At 39.7% G+C, this 21,834-nt stretch overlaps 1 protein-coding gene across 21 annotated transcripts in view; it reads right to left on the reverse strand.

Moving 5' to 3' along the window:
- SVIL (supervillin) overlaps positions 1-21,276 on the reverse strand; it is a 114,677-nt gene extending 93,401 nt beyond the window's left edge. For 9 of the 21 annotated variants that reach the window (XM_061468108.1, XM_061468120.1, XM_061468103.1 and 6 more), the window contains exon 1: positions 16,904-17,004. In XM_061468108.1, the coding sequence (XP_061324092.1) occupies positions 16,904-16,967 (64 nt within the window). In that variant the 5' untranslated portion in view covers positions 16,968-17,004. Of the gene's footprint in view, positions 1-13,682; positions 14,247-16,903; positions 17,024-21,181 lie in introns of those variants that run through there. The other 12 variants (XM_061468115.1, XM_061468112.1, XM_061468102.1 and 9 more) reach the window with 8 other exon arrangements.
- Between the last annotated feature and the right edge of the window lie 558 nt (positions 21,277-21,834).

A 21,834-nucleotide genomic window follows, 5' to 3' on the forward strand; every position in this document is an offset into this window, starting at 1 on the left:
AACAGCTTTAGAAAAAGAGCGCAGAATAGTTTTCCTCCTGCTCTCCACAGTCCGGTATACATCAACAGTATACAATACATCAGATATGTATTGAAACCATGCTGATAAAACATCCTAATTCAAAGCTTAAAACCAGCACATTGACAGCTCTATTAACAGCACAAGTAAAACATCTATCATTCTGTAAAGCCTTGAAATTGTGTTTAATATTTCAGTTCTAAATTTGGTTCCTGCTTGAGGAAAATAATAACTAAAAATTCTACTAGCATTCAGGGCTTCTTGTTAGAATAGATTTGATCTGATTTAAGAAGTAAATACTTTGTACAAACAATAGAGATTTTTTTTTCCTTTTTTTTTTTTTTCCTTTCTGCTATTACCTTTACAACCGTGAACTGACTAGGTAACTTCTTAAGTTAGCAATATAGGCAAAGGAAGGAAGCCAGATGACAAAGAATGTCTGAAACTAGATTTGCCCAATAAAGTTCTTTTAGATAAACCCAACTCTATTTGTCTAGAAATGACTGATCTTGCAGTCTTGATTCTCAAATAAAAGCCTACAGAAATAAAACCTTCCAAAGAGAAGACAAATAACTAAAATTTCCTAGTTCCCCCAGATACAACAAACAGCCATGGACTCCTCAGGTACTGGTCTTATAGCCTCCCCCTGTTTAACAGGCTGTAAACTCCTTATTTCTTTCTCCTGTAAAACAGTTACTTTCTCACCCTCCCCTCTCCACTGAAGGAATACCATACCAGCAAGCTCTTCTTTGACAGTTCAATGCAGGGCTGATTAAAATGAGTAGTTTTTCATAACTTCTGTTTAACCTTGAAATCTGCTGCTTCTATTTCAGGCCTGATGAAGTGCTGGTGTGCCTGCAAGCTTGTCTCATTTTTTCCCCCCATACCAGCTGGTCTAATAAATTACCTCTTCCTAACAACCTCATGTTAGCCATGTCCTTAGATCAAACACAGCAAAACACCATTATGTTACTTCAAACTTGTATTAAACCCTGACAAAGAGTACTTCTGGTTTAAGAAATAATAAAAACCAAAGTCACCCGAACTACTGCCTTGCATTGTAAAGGTAGTTGTTCAACTTCTCCACTCATCACATGCAAGATAGTTTATATGCAAGGAAAGATTCACTTACTAAAGTACCTTCCAGCAACACAAGCATTTTCTGTTTAAACTGCTCTCAATGTGAAAAAAAAAAGAAATACATTGACTGGACATTTTAGCAAGTTTGAGGTGACTCCAGGGCTGATGCTTAGGTTCCTAAACTGTCTGCTATACAGCATGAGTTCAAAACAACCAGTTTCCATGATTTAAATTTCAAAGCAACTTTTCCCCTTAACTTGAGAAAGGGAAGTGAGGTGGGGAGTGTGAGGAACAGTTTGCTGCAGATAAATCACCTCTTTTCAGTCCATGGGTATAAGGTCTTTTTTTTTTAAGGTCTGGCAGTTGGAGGCTTAACTCCCCTTTCAGACATGCCTTTATTTGGAAACAGTGCAGGAGCAGGCAGGGCTTTTTCATAAATACTGCCTGGCCACATGCAAACAGCAACTTGGTAAAATGAGTGGCAGCTCTGCACAACCAATACAGCCATATGCTCCTCTAACTGTCGCTGGACAGAAAAAACAAGAGTTTACAGTTTGAAAAAACAAACAAAACCCACCCCTTTGTAATTGCTTATTAATCATTAAAGGAAAGAGGGGAATTCTGGTCTCTGCTTTTAGAAAGGGACCAGAGCTCTATATAAATCCTGCAAAGCTTGAAGCTCATACGGTTATACTCCTTAGGACACTAATTGCCTGTACCACAGTGCTATCTTCAGGACTGCAGCGTGTTTGCTCTTGAGAGCAAGTACTGGCTTCAGATAAGAGGGCACAGTCCTATGAAATGCACAGGCAGCACTGGTTATGAATGCAAGGGGGACAGGGAGCTAACTGAAGTGCTGGTAAATGGCTGGACATGAAACTTCAAATCAGGCACCATCAGTGTACCAAAAAGCAGGAATGAGCCGCATCTTGCGCACTGATTGGTGTTAGTGCTTGTCTATTCATTGCAATACCTGCAAGATGGCTCCTTGAGATCACATCCCCCTTCTTCCCGCAGACAGACTATTTTTACACAGCCATTGACCAGCTCACTTTGACAAAAATAACCGGAACTAAAACTTGAAGCCAGCCATCTTCCTGATACTCCTGACTTCCAGGAGGCTCAGGAACGTAGCAGCAGAGGAGACCAGGTGAGAAGAGGTGACCCCAAGAATTTGAAGTTAGAACCTGACATGAAGTGCAACACCAGGATCTCTTTGCATTTCCTTTCTCCACAGTGCTTTCTCTCACACCAAGAAATGCTCCCAGCTAGAAAAGTTACAATACCTTCATCAGATTTTCTTTTGGAAAAAGAAAAAAAGAAAAAAAGGACTCAAGCAAGTTCCATTCAGGTTTTCATCCCCATCTTCTTCCTGTCAGATACTGCCAAGGTCAGACACAAGAACCATACAAAAAGGTATCAAAGCAGAACAGCGAGAGGAGGTTATCTATTTAAAGGTACTTTCATTTTCTTCAGAAAATGAACTGTTGTTCCAGAAGTTAAAGTTTACAGTCTGCACAATTTTTAGCTTGGATTATCGCCTATGTTTGAAGCACTGGCTTAGTGCTGCTGAGTTGAGGTGAAAATTTCCACTTTATTGCAGATGCCTAACACTGGTTCTGTGTGGACAATCACCACCACAGCAGTCTCCCACTTCCAACCTTTCTAGACCACAGGGTCCATGGAAACACCTGACTTTAATGACAGAAACCATTCACATCCATCTTCTGATGGATGGTTGATTTGATTATATCAGTCCTTAGGCCTGTGCATACTGCTCATCTTGGAAGATTAGAATCCCAAAGAATCTCTTGAATCACATGTGGTCTGCATCTGCATGAAAACAGAGATTCCCCATCTAGAAAGTGAACAATTTAAACATGAAAACCAAGTACAACAGCAACATAAGAATGAGGCAACTATGGGAGAAAGGAGGGGAAATGCATACTAAAAAAACCTTAATTTGCTAAGGAAAAGCCTGGACTTCAAACAAGCAAGCTTTTACTCCCAGAGGGACAGACTTGTGATCAAGGTTTGGCATCTGTTCAGTTCCTCCTCCATGGCAAATGGCCTTGCTGCCTCCTGCATTGATGCTATCAACACAGCTTTGGCTGCCTGGAAGCTACATTTGAAAGGCTGTCATCCAGAACAGTCTTGAACTTTGTTTTCCATCATGAAGCACATCTTGCAAATGTATATTTTTATTTTTCCTGCCTGAGCTCATTTAGAGAAGCCACACAATTAAAGAGGCAAGCTTAAAGCAGGAAGAGGTGGTTGGGGGAGAGAGTTTCTGTGGCACAAGTTCCTTTGTAATAAAAGAACTCAAGACGGGGCAGTAAGTGTGGAAGAATTCATGCTTACTTAATTGCAAAACCCACAAGATTAGGTAAGTGATAAATCTGCTGTCTTCTCAGAGGATTCCAAAGACCTCTGTCAAAAAGGAAGCTTGTGTTTTACACCCAAGCCAGACACTGCCTCTTTAGTCACCCTACAACAAGGGCTGCTGAAAGCCGAGGTTAGTAAGTTATTTTCCTTCTCCCAAAATTGCAGTATGTCTCAGTAGACATTAGCAATTTCTTGTTGCACTCCCCCAGCTGGTGAGAACTCTTGGGAGCATGATTTCTAATATTCTGAAATTTAAGATTTCTGCATTTTTATGGCCATGTAGCATCTCTATTAGATTGCTGAGGAGTTGCCTCTTAAAAAAAAATATTGAAATTGAAAGCTTAAGATTTCAGTTTCAAAACAAGTTGGAAAGATTTTCTTAAAATCTCACAGACCCTCAGAATCCTATTTAGCATGTTTTGATATTTTCAGTTGTTTTCAGGCTTTTTGCTGGAATTTAAGAACCACTTCATCTGTGTTTATAGTGTTTACTGTTCCTTGCTCTGGCAAAATAAAGGGGGTGATCAGCTGCTCTACTTCCTTGACCAAAACAAGTTACTAGTTTGGTTTAGATTTTAACTTTACACTACATTTAAAAAAAAAAAATAAAAAAGTTCCAAGTATTATTTTGTTCATCTTCATCTGTGGAAGGGCTCTCCTGTTCAAAGGGTCCTGTGTTACAGATCTTGATTCAAGATATATAGTAACATGTTCTTCCTTTTCATCCTTTCTAGTTAAGAAAGGAAGTATGTATAATTTGAATTGGAACAGTAACATTAATTTCAGTAAGGTCCTAACATCTAAGACTTTACCCTGATTCCAGGGAAGCTAGAATCCTGTTCAGTATTTCCGCCCATCATACCACAAGGACACGTATGTGGGATTTGTTTTAGCATGGCTTCTACAGTTTCAATCGATGCTGTGGAAAGAAATGCAATAAAGAAAATAAAGAGTACACTGACCACCACCTAAAGTTAGAGATTTTTCAATTTATTTCTGCCAAGTGGGACTAGAACTGTGACCTCTGTATCTCGCTCCAACCCCTCAGCAATTCTGAGAGCATTATAAAATACTGCTATCCTACAAAATAGAAACCATATCCTTTTCATAACTCTTTTGAGAGTAACAGTGTATATCTTAAAACAAAGCAAAAATCCTTAAAACTGGTTGCTACCTTGAGTAAGTAGAGTTACTATAGTATTAGTATTCCCAGTAATAAGTCTAGGGAACATTACAGATTGCATTTAACAACTGGCAGCTTTCAAGAGAGCCACCACGTGCTTCCCAGTCCAGCAGGGCACTTCATGGCAAGCAAGCAAGCCAGAAACTGGGACCAGTTCAGTAACAAAAAATAAGCACAAAAGAAATGATCGGCAGCTCAACTACTTGAAGTTGATTCATTTCCACAGTAGCTGGATGTAAATACTTCCTGTTCTCTACACTGGTTAGACTTTCAGTTCAGAGAATATGTAAGAGACTGAGAACCTACATCCAATATTGTGGCTCCTTCCCTTCTTGTGTTATGTAAAAACTAGTGCGAGAGCATGTTCAGCCTAGTTAGCCAAGAATTTAACCTTCTCTGTAATTAACTGTGGTGTCTGACATCATCATCCCTTCCAGGTTCTCTTAAAATTTTAATAGCCTGGTTTATGAATATTCATTTGCCAGCATTACACTTCCAGGGATTTATGAAAACCCAGTGGCATGTCAGTTCCTAAATAGGTTTCATTATTCCTGTTGCTTCTTTAGCATATTTATTACAAGCCAATTTTATGCTGTCAGAAGGCACATCGAGCCTGCAGTTGGTCCAACCATCTACGTCATTTCATAGAGATTAATAGACACAGCAGACATGTGAGTGCTACTGCTAAGGACGCCAATTAATTCCTCCACTGGACATGATGCTTCTTCACAGGCCTCATCAGTTCTAGGCTATAAAACCTGTTTCTCCCTTATCTCCTCTTGTTTCGCTCCTCCTACACGTCACCGCAGTTACAAGCGTAGCACGGGACAACCAGCCCTTCAGAGCCTGCTTCTGTGTGAGAGAATAGTCACCCAGACCAGGAGGGGTTTATGAGATGTGTACAGACAATTATTTCACGCAGTCAGCTTGCTTCAGCAAGTGCTATGAGCCAGATGAAACTGGCACACTGCAAAAGCTAAATAAAGTTTGTGACACATTATTCCATTACCACGAGGCATAAACAGTTCTTCTGTACCACAAAGTATAATTTGTTTGACAGTTGTTCATTTTTTTTCAGACTCTGACACTGCTGCAGTTTTAAACCACTGGTTGGACATTACTGTATTTCACAGACCCAACCATGCCCAGATGTAAAGTATCCCCAGTTCTGAAAGGAGAGCTTAAGAAAAGTTCATAGTGGAAGTAGATTGAAAACTCTTACGAACGTGAATCAGGCAATGAAAGTTTAGAGCACAATTTGTAAGATGTGAAATTTAAGGCTACATTAGATGGATTTTTAATTATTTAGAAGCTTCCTCCCGATATTCACACAAACTGGAAAGCCAAATAGTATTTGTCATTTCTCTTATCTGTACCTTGGCTCTGCTTCTACTTTGTCAGCAGAAAGGCAGCTCAAGAAAGCTCAGAACTACTTCTGTCACTTCCTAACAAAATGAATTCAAATAGATCTTTCTGAAGGCATCGTAAAACCTTACCTTAGAATAACTGATTCAATTATGTGATTTTCCCCTCACTACCACCACTTTAGAACAAACATGGTAAGAGGTTTGAGCTGTCATAAATGAGCATTCAAGACAGAAAGACTGCTCCAAATATTTACAAAGCAATAGAAAGCTCTCAATTTGGAAGAGTCATTTTCAACAGTACCATTTGGCAAACACAATATTTAAAGGTGTCTCCAAATGAAACCTGTAGACTACTCAAAGTTAGCAGGAGAAAAGGGGAAGACAAACGCAGATAAAGAATAACTTAGGTAATAAAGATTATCATCCCTGAAGGGAAAGGGAGGGGAAATTAGAGACCAGCAACTTCAGTAATGAAGAAAGGTCAGAAGTCCTGAAGGATGTAATCATGATCCTGTTTTAAAAAGGGAAAGGCTAAAATTGTGACTGATACAATGGCTTATTGGCCAGTCCAGAAAGTTTGAAGTACCATAAATAAAATGTCTTTACAGAACATCATCACCTGCAATTTTTCATGTGATGCTTCCTCTAAGTCCCAGCCCACAGCTTTGACAAGAGACTGGCACTTGGGAATAGAATTGTAAATTCTTACCAAAACCTGACGAAAAGCTTTGCACTCCAGGCAGTCCTGAACACTGATCAGGGTACGGCAAGCACAGCATCACTGTGGTTGAATTACAATGTTTCTGGTTGGCTTCTGTAGAGGAGCCAGGTTATTTAGCCTTGTTTTTTTCTTTCACAGCCTTCTTTGGGGAGGGAATAATTTATGCTATGTCTTCAGAACACAAAGACCTATTGTCAAAGTCACAAGCTGCCTGTTTGCCCTAACAGGGATAGATCCTTTGTGGTGCAGGAGGGAGGGATCTCCTTTAGAAGCAGAATGGAGGTTTTGTTGTTGTTATATTGAAAAACAACAGAAGGTTGCAATAATTTGCGTCAAGAAGCCCTGAGCTAAGTTTGATATTTTGCTTTGCTAAGAGCTCCAAAAGGAGGAGAAAAAGGCCAAAACCAACTCTGCCCTGCAAAACTCTAAACACACATCCCCCTACACCACATTCACTTCATTTTTTTTTTTAAGAGACTTGCAAGCTAAGTCTCCAGCCTGCAACCACAACAGGTTTGGTTACCTGTCAGCCCTTAAAGCTAAACATATACAACACTTGGCAGGTGGTTGTAGGAAGGGCTTTTAGCGTTAAGGAAAAACATGATAGGCTGGGTAAACTTGAATGTTCAATTTTTTTTTTTTTTTTTTTTGCATCGGATACTCTCATAGGATATACAGCCATGTTGGCCAGAGTCAGGGTCCTGAACCGTGTAAATATTTCCAAACCTTTAGAGCTTGTCTGCCTCAATAACACCATCCACAGGGAGGACAGCTTGATGGCCATGGGAACAGTACCAACTACATTGGTTTTTACTGTACTCTACTGAACACACTTAACTCACTGTGAACTGACAAAATTACTCCTCTGTGTCAGGAAGAGCCACACATCTGCCCAGCAGGAGCTGCAATAAAGCATCCCATTGCAGTCAGAAGGGCACATCTCAGCTCCATCGGCTTTCATGGTTAGGTTTCACAGCCCACCAGTCTCAGGATATGGCAAGGGCCATGCTTAAATTTTGCTCCCCTGCTATCAGGGAAATAGTGTTCAACACAAAAATCCAGATTCATGTAAGCAATGGAGACATCAGAAAACTGCTTGGTGATTCAACTAATTGTCACATGTCACAGGAGAGAAGCAATTCGGAAGTGTTAATCAATTCAGAGTTCATTTCAACTCAGACCATTTGTTAAACTCTGAAGTTGAGCAGCAGGTTGCATTTCACAGCCACTGAATCAAAGATATGAATGAGCAAAATATCTTGAGATAACTAGTGAGGCATTGTCAGAGTACACGATGTAAATGAAGTCATGTTGAGAACAAGCCATTTATGCCTCCTAGGGTGTAATCCTATGATGCAATATTCAGATTAAATCTTAGACTATTATCCCAGCATATCAGCCCTGTGTGTTCCCAGCAGAGAGGTGACCCAAAGATCCTGTTTAAACTAGCCCATTTATCCAATCAAGACAGTAAAAACAAAAGCATGAGAAAGCTCTTCTCTTAAGTGCTTCCCTTGGTTCTCCCTGAAAACAGCTCTAGGTTTTCATCCTAATGCCTGCTCCCTAATCCTTGATGCCTCCCAGCTCCTTCTTTCTCTCCTCTCTCTCTCTGTTTCTCTGCAGTCTCACAGAGGGAGCAAGTGTCTTGCTGTAGAAGGATACTTGAGACACCAGGAAGACAAGCCAGGGCAACTAAGCCTAATAGACCTTGATTTATCTTAAGTGTTTGCTGACAGGAATGTGCATAGAGTCACTTTTTTCTCTGACAATTAACTTCCACTGATTTGCGTTGTCATGATATTTCATTGTCTGCATTCAATCTTGCATCATCACAGGCAATCGCAAATCACTTGTGTCTACTCAATTACTGCCCCTACATTTAAATCAGAAATACTTATCCACTTAATGTTTTAATAGAAACTAGCTACTCCTGTGTTGGCTTCAATCAACCTGTGAAGTTCCTGTGATATCAAACATAAGTCTTTCATAGCTGCACTTCAAAATTATGCCCTAACTTTACTTACACCTATTTTTACTGAAGTCCAAACAACCCAGCACAGGCAGTATAGAAACCTTTGTAATTGTTCTGGGTTTGTCTGGGATACGGCAGCTCTTCCCCGACTCCTCTCAAACCCCTCTATCAGCACCCACACTGGCATAGCCATGGTAAGCAAGACTGGGCAACCCACAGAGAAGAAGGGGAAAAGGTTCTCAGAGAGCAGAGAGAGACAGTTCCCCTATCTGTGTGGTCATGTTGCCAACTGACACACATGAAAAGAGTGGTTCAAGAGCAAATTGGGAATGGGGGGCAACTGGGAGGGATTCCTAAACTGGTATTGTAAACTGGGTTTGTCACTTCCACGATTCCTGTATGTCAATCCAAACCATCAGCTGCCTGAAGCAGTCAGAAGAACAAATTTGGTATCCCTAGCCTTAAACACTTGCAGGAACATGATCCGCTAGGTGTGCTTATGTGTCTAAAACAGCCATCATTCCTGACAGCAGTAGGAAAGAATGTGGCTGGCCTCACCAAACAGTGTTCAAATTGCCTAGGTATTTCCAGAAGAAAGGAGGAGACCCCAGTTTGAAACTCACCATCCTGAAGCCTGAACCCACTTCAGGTCAACCCTAAACACCAGCCCACAACAAGTGAATAGCAAGGCTGCTCTTGACTTCTCTTGTTTAAAGCAGGATAGCTATGAACAGCACAAAGTCTTATCAACAATATTATGGTTTTTTTTTCTGCAATTAGTAATTGCTATAAATCCTCCTAGTTAATGTCTGACACATTATTAGCTCAGCAAGCAAAATGTTGGACCCAGGTGTGTTGATCCTATGCTTTCTCCTTCGACTTAACCTTACAAATCCTTATAGCCAGCAAATATACATAATCCAAATAGCCAGAAACATGATTAACACTGGAAAATCTAAGCCTTAATGGCTCTGAATAAGTGCCAGGATGGATCATTCTTCCAGTGCCCGCCTAAACAGAATCCTTACACAGAAAGGGCTGTGACATGATCTAATGACTGATCAGCAAAGGGTTCCAGCCTTTGGTCAGAAAAGAAATGAGAACCATTTGCATGTATGGGAGCTTTTATAAAAAACAGCTTCACAACTCTAAGTTACTAGAGTTCCTCTAAGCTGAACACTTAGCATTCTTATCTGACATGATATGGAACAGGTCGCCCAGAGAAACTGTGGATGCCCCATCCCTGGCAGTGTTCAAGGCCAGGTTGGATGGGGCTCGAAGCAACCTGGTTTAGTGGAAGGTGCCCCTGCCCAGGGCAGGAATGGTGGAACTAGATGATCTTTAAGGTCCCTTCCAACCCTAACCGTTCTATAAGTATGCTACATATAAGCATATGATCACCAAATCTGTTCTTTTGAGTTCTGAGATACCTAAAGACAGCAATTTGTTTACTGCTGTTTCTGTAATACTTGCATATACAAACTGACAAATGCATTTTGACAATATCGAAATTGTATCTGTTCCAATTACATTTCTAGCATACCTTTAGATATCTGTGCTGATAAGCAGAATATTTGTATGTAGAGCACTATAACCAGAATGTATTCTGTGCTATTTCATATAGTGTTTTTTCTATTAATGTTTTCCCACTGATAATTTCATAAGAATAAGAAGTAAGAAAACTACAAAAAAACTCAACCTGAGAATTTGGTATTTAAATCTGTAATGCAGTCTTTAAAGACTTGAATTCATTTCACAGTTATAAAATGAAGTTTCCCATTCTGAAACACAACCTTCAGTTATCAATGTAAATATTCCCTGCTTGCAAAGTGAACCCTTACTATCAGAATGAAAGGTTGGCTTTTGAGCTATGTTTTCAAAGTTAAGTTGTACAATTCACACAGGTTTCACTGAGCACAACTCAGGGAGTTGGCATATGGGGTTTTTTTGAAATAGTTTTAGTATAAACTCACTCTAGTTAGGGTTTTTTAAGGCATTCAGTAAGTTTTATTTCCCTCAACTTCAGGAATTTATAATGCTCTTTAGAATTACCAGTGCTGATCCTTGAGTCTATTTCTTTCAAATAAGTTATATGCTATGGATGGCTTGACTACAATGAGAAATATATCATTCAAGGTTAGTTTTACTCACTGCAAAAAACTGCTACTTGTCTTCACAACAAAGAGGAACAAATCCAATGCTGCTGGAACAACAGCTGCCTAAGCTGTTCAGCTCCAGTTGCCTGTGTTAACAAATCAGGCAAGTTTTTTTTATTGGAAACTGAAAGCAGGCAGGTGTTACAATGACTGACACTAAAGCCAGGTCTCAAATCCCAGACCCAGCTTCTGGCTACAGGGCCAGCATTATCAACCCCTAATCACCACTGGAGTGCTGCCTGAAATGCTGTTCCCTTGAGGCTCTCACCTTGTTTTCAAGGCCAGTTGACACTTCATGGGAAATGACATTGAAATACTGTCCATTTTTCATTCTAACATAAACGGTTGGGGCAAGTATTTTCTAAGAGTTAAAAGAGTTATTCTAGCTGTCTTTGAGTCTTAACTGAGCTTCCTGTCAGCAAGGACAAGATTGAAAAGTCACATGCGAAGCATATACAACCTGCATATTCCCTAAATTATTTGGTGCAACTGTTTTGAAACACTAATCCACACTCCTCCTTCCTTCCACAGCGAGCTAATAGGAGACAGCGCTGTTTTATTTTAAGGAATAGATAGTAATTTTGTCTAAATCTAAGGCTGATATGATGGACCAAGAATGAAATCCTGCAGGCCTTAGCTGACTGCCAAGAATTTTACAGGTATAAGCCACGAGGAGCACATTTGGCAGTCATTAACTGCATGGAAGTATTATTAACTTCTCAGAGTATTTTGGCAACCAGTCTCCCTCCCGACTGACACCTGAATGCCGCTCCTTTGTAACAGACCGCTGGTAACAGCATGGCAGCTTTTGGCATCAAAAGGCTGCATTGTGTCGGGAAATTACACACTTCCTGCCTAAAGGTCTGATGGAGCCCCAAGTTGTTTTGGAAACTTATCTTGCCTTAGTTAATTTTGATACATGATGCTTAATGTCCAAGTTCATCATGATGCTTTTTTGTGTACCTAAGGAGACACATGTCTGGAAATTTGAATTATTTTAATCTGGGTCTCTGAAATCTGACTTTACAGACTTTTTTTTTTTTTTTTAACTCTGAGAACTGGCATCACTACAGCCAAGAGAGACCATCCCATCAACTAAATCCAAATAAATCAGCAAAGACTTAATGTGTAATTGCTGTACCCTTTCTACTAAAAGACTCCCTTTCAACACACCAACACGTGAGAAAGTGACATCAGAAACATTTTTATCACCAGTTACCCAATGCATTCTTATCTGCTTAAAGCAGATTCCAACTAGGACATGTTTTGCTCATTAAAAATCACGACCTTCCAGGGTGTCTGTTAACTCTAAAGTGCCTAGCTGGGAAAGTATAAAAAACAGTGAATTAATAATGCAAGACCAGTGTGCATACCGATTCCTTTGAGCTCACTATTCCCCTCTATTATGCCAAAATGAGGCTTTTCTGTGGAGAAAGAGAAGCCTATGCATTCAGCAAGAAATACACTGCAAACCATGATGCCTCTGCAAAGTGCTTAAGCCTCAGTCACCCTGTTTCTGCAAACTGTCTGCAAAGAAGCTTTTGCCTCTTTGTAGCGAAATTGCCATGCATAACAGCCAAGACACTGGGGAACACACATGAACGCAAAGAATGGCAATTTAACTAAATAAGCTTGTGCAATTTGCACCTATGATCATTATATTAAAGGCTTCATAGACAAAAGCTGATCTTGTGAACACGTTCTAAGCAATGAAAATGACAGTGCTGCATTTAAAAAAAAACAAACCACAAATTCTACATGTTCTTCATATTTTGTATAAACAAATGTACTAAGACTGTGTAAAGCTTTCAAACCACTTCATCAATATAAATCTAACACACAGATAGAGGCAAATATTTAAATGTATATCTAAGAAAGTCCACATGGGAAAGATTACACATACATTTTTTTTTTATTTGATAAAATATTCCTATACGTAAACTGATACAGTAGTTTTTATACAGTAATTCTCCGGACATGTTCTGTCTTCTGGTATTCTCTAGGCTAAACACAAGTTTATATAACTCAGAATAAAAATTCTAAGTCCATTTGACAGAGAAATACAAGTCTGTAACACAAAGGAAATGGAAGACAGCCTTAAATTGCTAGTTCCTGAAAGGGAAACTCAAAAATACAAAATTCATTTTCTTGGCAGTGATACTTTTCTTATGTTTCTGGAGATGCTATGGTTAGGATACACCACCTGGAATGGTCTTGAAGCAAGGAACCTCCTCTTACTGCTCTTTATGCTTCCCCTACTCCTCCCCCCCCCCCCAACAGCTGATAACTGCTGCAGAAAAGGAAGGTAAAACAGTGCAAGTAACTTCCACCTGTGGTGTCCTGGTAATATTTAAAAATAAGAGAGTGGAAAGTTGGAGGAGGTTTTCTTCAAAACACTCCAAGTCTCAAAATACAGAGTTATCCAATGCAACAGTATTCGTATGTGTTTATAGAACTTCTTCAACAGAAAATTACTGCTGAAGGATTTGGGGTTTATAGAAGTGTTCTTATAACTGGTTGTACTACTGTGGCTTAGGTTAACCTATTAAAAGTGACAAAGGAAAGACAGACATCTCACACACAAATCAGCTAGTGGCAGGATTTTCCATTCATAGCAGAATGAACTCATCCTCTAAGCAAAACCACAAGAATAAAACCACAAAATGCCTCAAGGAAGGCTGAATGAGTGGCATGCACAGGCTGGAATAAACCCACTCACATTTCAACCTGACAAAGCCGCAAATGTTCTTACAACTGGCTCGAGTGACTGCGCGCAAGCTCCAAATGACGTGCTACTTACTTCAGAATCCTGTAAAAAATCCACTTGTCTGCCTTTACACAGGGGAAGAAAGGAAGAAGTAAGAGATGCAGAAGAAGGGGTCAAAGTCTTCTCAAAATAGTTACTGATAATGCCCAAAGCTCTCTTTAGTCAGGTATTTCATAATTCTTGTTTTAGAAAAGCTTCTCACTTCAGCTAAGATTCCCTTCTGAAGGACCTAATGCTCACCCACTAAGAAAACAGAAAAGCGACTTCACAGAAGTTACCAAATATCAACATGCAAGGCTGGCAAGTATATGTGCAGTCAAGATGATTCAGATAAGTCAGATAAATTTAGAACAGAGCTTTCCTAAAAGCATGCGTTCACCAAATGCAGTAAATATGCTGGAGCTATATCCAAGTGCTGATTCCAAACACTAGAGCAAAAAATTTATTAGTGAAAATCTCCTTTTAAGTGTTCGCTGCCATCTGAAGTCCTCAACAGTGTTATTCCTTGATCTGCCTTTAGTATTTCCATCCATCACTGAATTTATCCACAAAACGCTATAAGGCTCTCCAACCTTGGAAGAGTAAGCCAAATGCAGTGTGGCAACTTCACATAGGACCAGCCTTTTATGGTTGGAACAGTAGAGCTTTGATACAGCTAATCTACCATAAATAGCTCTTGAAACTCAGAAGGATCAAATCAGCTGTTGCAGCAGTCCCAGCCTGTAGCAGCTTCAAATCCAATTATACTCTCAACTTTATCTTGCAGCTCTCCTTTCCACTCCCCCCCAGTCCGAAACTTTTTTAGTCCTGCTCCTGCAAGAAGTTAAAAGCTGCAATGACAAATGCAGCAGAATAAAATGCATTTAATGAAAATCTGAAACACAAGCCCAAGTATTCTTACACTTATCCTAAGGAACACAACAAGCTTTATTCTGTTAAAAAACAACTTAAGAACATGATGCCCGTTTAAATAAATAATTAATTAGCCCTGACTTGTAACGCAAACATAAAATCTGAAATAAGCAAACAGTTCCAAGAATAGCAAGCTCAGCTTTAAAAGGCAGCTGAAACCAAGCAGATACACTTCATGGAGCACTATCTGTGCCCCAGACTAAATCATAAAGCATTGGATTGCCTGCATATTTTTTCTGTAACTTAAATATACTTGAGAAGTACTAGAACTCACTGTTATAAATCCTTGAATTACAATGTTTCCTTTCAGGTAGTTAGAACCATTTTCCCATAAAGAACCAGAGAACTGTAATTTAAGAATTCTTAAGGAGCTGGGAGCTTCCAAAAGATGTGTTTACTAACCTTAGAAGTCAGTGTTAACTCTGAAAATTACTAGGACTACTAGAGCACTGTAATTTCTGAGAAACTAGTGCAGTGACACCATTCTAGAATCAAATACAGGTTTGAATCCGGTGAAACACAGGTGAGCAGGGTCACTTCTTTATGATTCACCTCACAGCACAAAGAAACAGCGCACAATGCAAGTACGTAAGTATATGCAAATAAAAGATACTTTTTTAACCATATGTTATTAACATTTCCTCAGTCTTTCCAAAACAAACAGTTCAATTACTTCAGTGCAGTACAGGAATTCTGGCCTTCAAAGGGGAAGAAGTATCTCATGAGCAAAGCCTGGGTCTGTAGCTCCCACAAGCACATAAATCCTGAACACTGCCAGGACATCCTCCATTGAGGCATCAGTTATACTTTCACAAGCCAGGGTAGAAGGGGATTGCTAATTCTGGGTATTCAAACTTCTTTAAGTACCTGAAATATGCCTCCTGAAAGGGGCAAAGTACATAAATCATCATCATCTTCTACGCCATGGAAAATTATCAGCCATATGCCACTCTATGCCTCTCTGAGCTTGTCTTAAAGTTTATCATGTCAGTTAAAGGGCCTGGGTTTTAACTGATTTGCAAAGCAGGTAACGTAACCTGAATACAAAATCTTGCCTACACAGATGATGACAAAGCAACTTCAGTTAAGTGTGGGTGGGTTAAATGAAGTGGTTTGCTATCTCCTCTAAACCAAGCATGAAGATCACAGCTGGGTCACCTTCTGGAAGTCTCAGAAAAATCAAACAACTGGAAGAAGGCACAGAGAGTTTTCCCTTTAGGCCCTAGCAAATGCCCAACAGGAGACAGTGAGCTTTCCATTAGCATGGAGTAAACTGAGCATGTGACAAGTAGACAAAACAGACCAGCAAGATCTGCCTCAATAAGTTTATCACTTTGAACTCAGCTTGTAGAACTTGTCACATTATGCTTCTGCACTGTGGTGAAAAAAAGTAGCTGAACCAACTACTGACAAAAGTTCAACAGCGCTCTTAAAAATGCAGCAGGCATGCTTGCAACTGGTAAGAGAGAGAGCAGCCGTGAGCATGCTGCCAGAGCACAACCACTGGTGCTTTATGTCCTATCCATAACCATTTAAAATCCAAGGTCTTTTATTACTCTGGAATTTGAAGGATGCGAGTTATGACATGGAAACACACCCCCTCTCAAGAGGCAGGACTGGGATTGCTTGTTTCTTTTATAGAAACCACTCTCCCTATCACACAGGAAACTATGTTAAAGTTTTCACTTTTGCACCTAACTTGAAAAAAAAAAAAGAAAAATTAAAATCCTGTGTGTGCTCTTTTTACATCGACTTTTTTGGCTATAAACACACAAAGCAAAATTACCATGGAAATGCAACAATTTCTCCCTCTTACTCCTCAGTACAAAATTTCTGTAAACATAGAGGAAGCGAATTCATTAGATCACCACCAGCTCTTTACAGCAAGCATATGATTTAGCATATATCTTCCAGAGACTATTACCTCTTATCAAAGAGAGTGAGACATCATGCCACAGGTTCTGTCCCCATAAAGACAGAGTACAAATTAACAGACACACTTTTGATAATTTTCCACAACTTGGAAGATGATGATGATTTATGTACTTCTGTCTTGCATTGCAAGAGAGGGTATATAATTCAATAAGTAACAGTCAAGAAGTAACACTGTGTAACACACAGTAAAGTGCACACAGCTTGAGAAGTCTGGATTAAGCCTGCATTTATTTAACAATTCAGCTTCCCAGTTTAAGAATTATCTCTTTCCAGCTGGGAAGGAGAAGGAGAGACTTCCCAGGAAAAAAAAAAAACCAACAACAACAACAACAAAAAAAAAAAAAAAAAAACAAAACAAAAGAAAAACAAAAAACCCAGACAAACAAATTTAATAAAAAGTGACTTACCAGCATCCATTGTTAGAATCATGACCCCACTTCTGCGTCCCAGGAAGCAGGAAGCCTTACCCATCCAGTGTATGCGAATGACTCAGAAGGACAGCATGGCTTTGTTTCAGCTTATATCTTCTAGCTCATTCACCCCTCCTCCCTCTTGTGGGATAAAAGTGTTGCCTGGATCTGGCCATCCCTATTGGCTCAGCTAGGGAGCCATGCTCATTTAGCATATTCAAGTTTCTGTGAGAGCCCAGAATGACCCATAGGGGATTTTTTATTTATCATAAAAACAAACAAACAAAAGAAACCCACCAAAAAAAAACAAAAACAAAACCAAAAAACACCAAAAAACAAAGCCCTAAACAAAAAACCAACACAAACACTTCTTGTCTTTCTGAGAGAACAAACTCTTAATTCTTTTACTATCAGATGCATATTACAGTTGGTATTCTTGCCACAGGCCAAGCAACTCCCTATGCTTGATGAGAGGGTGGCAAGTCAGGGAGTACAGTCCCACAGACTTCAGTAATCCCATTTGGCTGCACTGTCTAAAGGAATAAAGCCATGTATTTTGTGTTAAAGCCTACGCCCTCCAACCCAGTTTATCTTCAATGCAAACTGTATAAACCCCCAAACTGAGGATCTCCCAGTTTGCGAGGGAAGATAAGGTCTTCTATTTTATTTTGAAGTAGGCGGAACAGGAGACACACACATAGACTCTATGGGTTAAACTCTGCTGTGAGGAAGTAGTCATTTTTTCTTAACCTGTAGGGTTCTCTAAATGTAACAACTGGTATAATCTAGGCTCTGCCTGAAGAATTTAGAAAGCGGTCACAATCTATTTGTGAAACACCACTCCAGTGAGATAATAGCGTTAGAAGAATTTACCACAATGTAAGTGAAAAAGATCTGATCAAGAGATACCACAACCCTTTGCTAACTTTGATCAAACCATAGGACAGGCTAGAAAGTGCATTTGGAAGGAGAGAAGGTGTAGGGGGAAAAGGAGTTTGTTTCTTTCTCTACTGCAAAATCCTTCAGAACTTGCAGTCAGACCCCGAGAGGCAAACTTCTGTATCTTGCATCGTGAACTGCTGACAGCCTTAGATATCTGTACTTAGGGATTCAGCAAACACAGTGAATGAAACACTAGTGTTGTTCCTTGTCTCCAATAAGTACTACCTTTTCTAAATAAAGCATGGACATATTAGGCTACTGTCTCAACATATTAGTCACTGCTAGATAACTTAAGGTTCATAACTCTGCTATACAACCACAAGTATATTTTGGAAGTGTTGCTTCTGATTGTTGAAATAAACACAGTACACCATCTCCTCCCTCCCTCTGTTTTTAGAAAAGGTATCAGTTGCTACTCTTGAACACCAAGGCTTGTAAAGCCACTAACGAAGTTAGAATCTGCAATTCAAAGAAATTAGCAAAAGCAATATAACTGAGTATGCTTCTCAGATTTCTTGACCTTCTCTTGCTTTGCATGGCTTCACACCAATACTCGAGTCATTACAGCTTCATGGAAACAAAATATTCCTTAAAAGGATAATTTCTGACATTTTCAGTAGGACAGTGCAACCAAAGCTTTGGAAAGAGGCAAAAGTAATTCAGATCCTAGAAACACTGTCACTGAATGGAAATTAGGAAGAAATTACCCAGGTGGACAGGCTGCTCCTCAAAAGCCTTACTACAGAAAGAAGCATAGTGTCAGAACAGATGTCAGACTGAATGGATTAGTGGTTTCATCCAAAGTTTACAGCTCCCAAATAGTCAGGACGCTGTTTTGTTGACCATAATAAATAGCTATGGACATTTGGCAACAGCCCAGGACATGTGCAGAGATACCATGTTAAATTTCTGGGAGTGACACTGGGCATAGCTTCCTTCCTTACCAATAATTATTCATTTGAAGAGAGATGCAGCAATAAGGAAGATATTTTTGTTCTCTCTCCATCCCATGTTCTTCACCTGGCAACATCTTTACTAAAAATCCACAATGTCTAAACAATCAAACAAACAAATCCAAGGTTTGAGCATGTGCTCAAGTGGTGCAATCCCAAAGCCTGAAAGGAACTGTATGAACAAAAATAGCAAAAGACCAGTCTCTACCAACAAGGTAGCAGGTGAAGAACTGGTACACTGTTAAGCACAACTGAGGACCTTGACTCTCTACAAGACACCAGGCTAATCCAGCATTAACACTTCCACCCTCAGGCAAACTGAGAATGAGAAACACTGCCAAAGAACACCAGGCACAACAGGTACTATGCGAAACACGTTTTAACAAAAGCATTACCATATGCTGTAGAACAGCAAACCACTTTTGTTAGGATGACACTCCCTCACTCCCTGTAAGCTTAACTTTGGCAGTAAGTCTAGTACTAGTGTTCTGTAGCAGGAAAGCACAAAAGTTCAAGCAAACTGTTCTCAAAACGGGAAAAAACACCCAAAAAATTCTGGAACAGCAAGAGATACTGTGAGGTACTGCATAGCATAATTTTTGAAAACACTGTATGCATCAACAATTCAGCTTACAAAGTATTTGGAAAAGTAGTTGCATTGAAAACATAGTAGGGGAGAACAGTCTTATTGCCATCTGAGAAAATGAACAAGAAATAAATGGGTTTGCCTTTATCCCCAGAAGGGAAAGGATGAAGTTTCCAGTGAGGTTAGAGGGAACACAGCACAGGTGTTCAACATGTGACATTAACCTGAAGGACAGTGACAGGGGATTTATAAAAACTGGGCATCCCCAGGGTTTCCGTTCCATCCTGGACAGCAGAAATGAGTTTACTGGTTTTGCATGTTTCTTCGTATGTATGCAGGGCTGTTAAACTGTCCAGCAAGACAGCACATGAACTTGCACATGAAGTCTCGGCTTTGCTGCCTTATATCTACAATACAGGTAGTACATGATAAATGGTATGCTGCTAGCAAAGCCAATGCACTGTAAATTAAGGGGAAAAAAAGCCCAAAATACCTGTTCATAAACTGTGACTACTGGAATGACATTAAAAGAGACTATAAGTGACTCATCATGTCCTGCACATTTCCCAGCCTCTTAAGTCAACTGGACAATCTTACCCAGATGCAACTCCAGCAACAAAGCAGGAAGCTAGGTCATGACCTCCAGAAATCACCAATTTTCTTCCATCCTTTTACAGTCTGATAGTCCATGTAATACGTTACTGAATCTATACTACAAGCCAGTTATAAGTATAGTAAATACTGCACAGTGTTCAAGATGCTGTGGAAAAACTTAAATACATTTATCTGAAGATTATATCCTGTGGTTTAGTTATCAGACCTTCTTAAGCCATGCTTTGTCTTATCTTAGTCATGATAAGCCTGTAAATTATGTATTGTTAACAATCTCTGGCTGTTTAAGTTGCCTACTAAAATAATCCTTATGGATTTTAGTTGCTGATTTATGGGTGATTTTTTAAATACAGCGAGAATACCCATTCACATGGTCTAACAGCATTATCTTTGGAAGGTTACAACCAATTTACGATGGTACATACTAAGAAGCAAGTTCAGCAAGGAATTCTCTGGAGGCTTGACTTACGTGAGTCTTTGTTGGAAGAAGTTATTTGAGTACATATTACCCTTAAAAACCTAAATTCAAGGACTGTTTTCAGTGTATGCTTTATTCTTGCAAGAACAGGCTATTTCCACACACCTTCATTAAATTTGTTCACCACACAGAAAGCATACAGCTAATAACTGTGATCTGAATATGCTTGCTCCAGACATTTTTGGAGGATACTTTATGCAACTGCTTTAATTCAGAATTGTCAATATTCGGTCAATTTTTTTCCATGGAAACCAAATCCAAATCTTCAGGAATCAAGGTTAGGTCTTGCTTTTCAACTGAAAGTCCTTCCAACTTTTCAAGCTCTTGATCATATATAAAAGTGAGCACTGTCCCCAGTCTCTCTTTTTTTTTTTTTTTTAATAAGATGTTAAGCAGAATAAGCTTTTGTTCAAACTTTTACTCATTACACTGTGCCTTCATAAGCTACAGCAAGCTGCAACAAAAACAGTTCCCATATAATTTTGGAGCAAAACAACTGAAGTGGTACCTATCATACCCCCAAGAAAGAAACTGCCTAACATCAGCTCTCTTAGCGCATTTTCTTACTGCTGCGTATGTACTGGGAGGCATATGCAGATTATTCTTTAAATGCTTGATACAAACAGTTCCAGGAGAAAAAAAAGAAAAACAACACCCCATAGTTCTTGGTTCACCTCTGCTTCCATTTCTCAGCATGGCCTCACCTTAAATCTCAGCCATCCAGGCCTGACCCTCTAGGTAGGTCTGCATCACCACAACCAAATCCGCAATTGGCTCACAGTTCAAAAGGCAACTACTCCTACAAGAAATAAACACAAAAAAAGCATGGGTAAGAACTACAAATGCACAAAGGGGACGACCTGACTGACTACAGAGAATGAAGCAGTTTCAAGTATCTTGCAACCTTGTCCATTCATATAGACAAGATCACCACAAGCAACAGCACTTTTCAAAGCCCAACTATTCATGCAGCACGTATTTACGAGGAAAGAGAGGTCTTGCAAGTTTGCCAGGAGCCCCAAGCAACTTGACCCTGCATTTACTAGGCTGAGCCTTTCACATGAGACATATCCTTGAACCACCAATTTCCCCAGAAATGCCAAGCTTTCCCTTAACCACCTCGCAGAAAGTAGTCTCTATTACACCTTTCGGTAAGGTCAAGCAGCATTGAAGGCAACATCTACCAAAAGACTATTACCCTCAAAAACTTTAAACATCAGTGGGTGCAACTGGAAGAGCCAGCTCTCTTCCTAGAACCACAGCAATCAGGAGACAGACCTGAGATCTCTCCCAGTGGGGAGCACATACCCTTTTCAAATGAGTTCAGTGTTGTGGGCGACACCTGCCATGTTGCCTG

This window comes from Pezoporus flaviventris, unplaced genomic scaffold (assembly GCF_033815535.1).
Source record: "Pezoporus flaviventris isolate CSIRO_AGI_PZ_B2104156 unplaced genomic scaffold, CSIRO_AGI_Pfla_v1 ptg000047l, whole genome shotgun sequence".
NCBI classification, from domain to species: domain Eukaryota; kingdom Metazoa; phylum Chordata; class Aves; order Psittaciformes; family Psittacidae; genus Pezoporus; species Pezoporus flaviventris.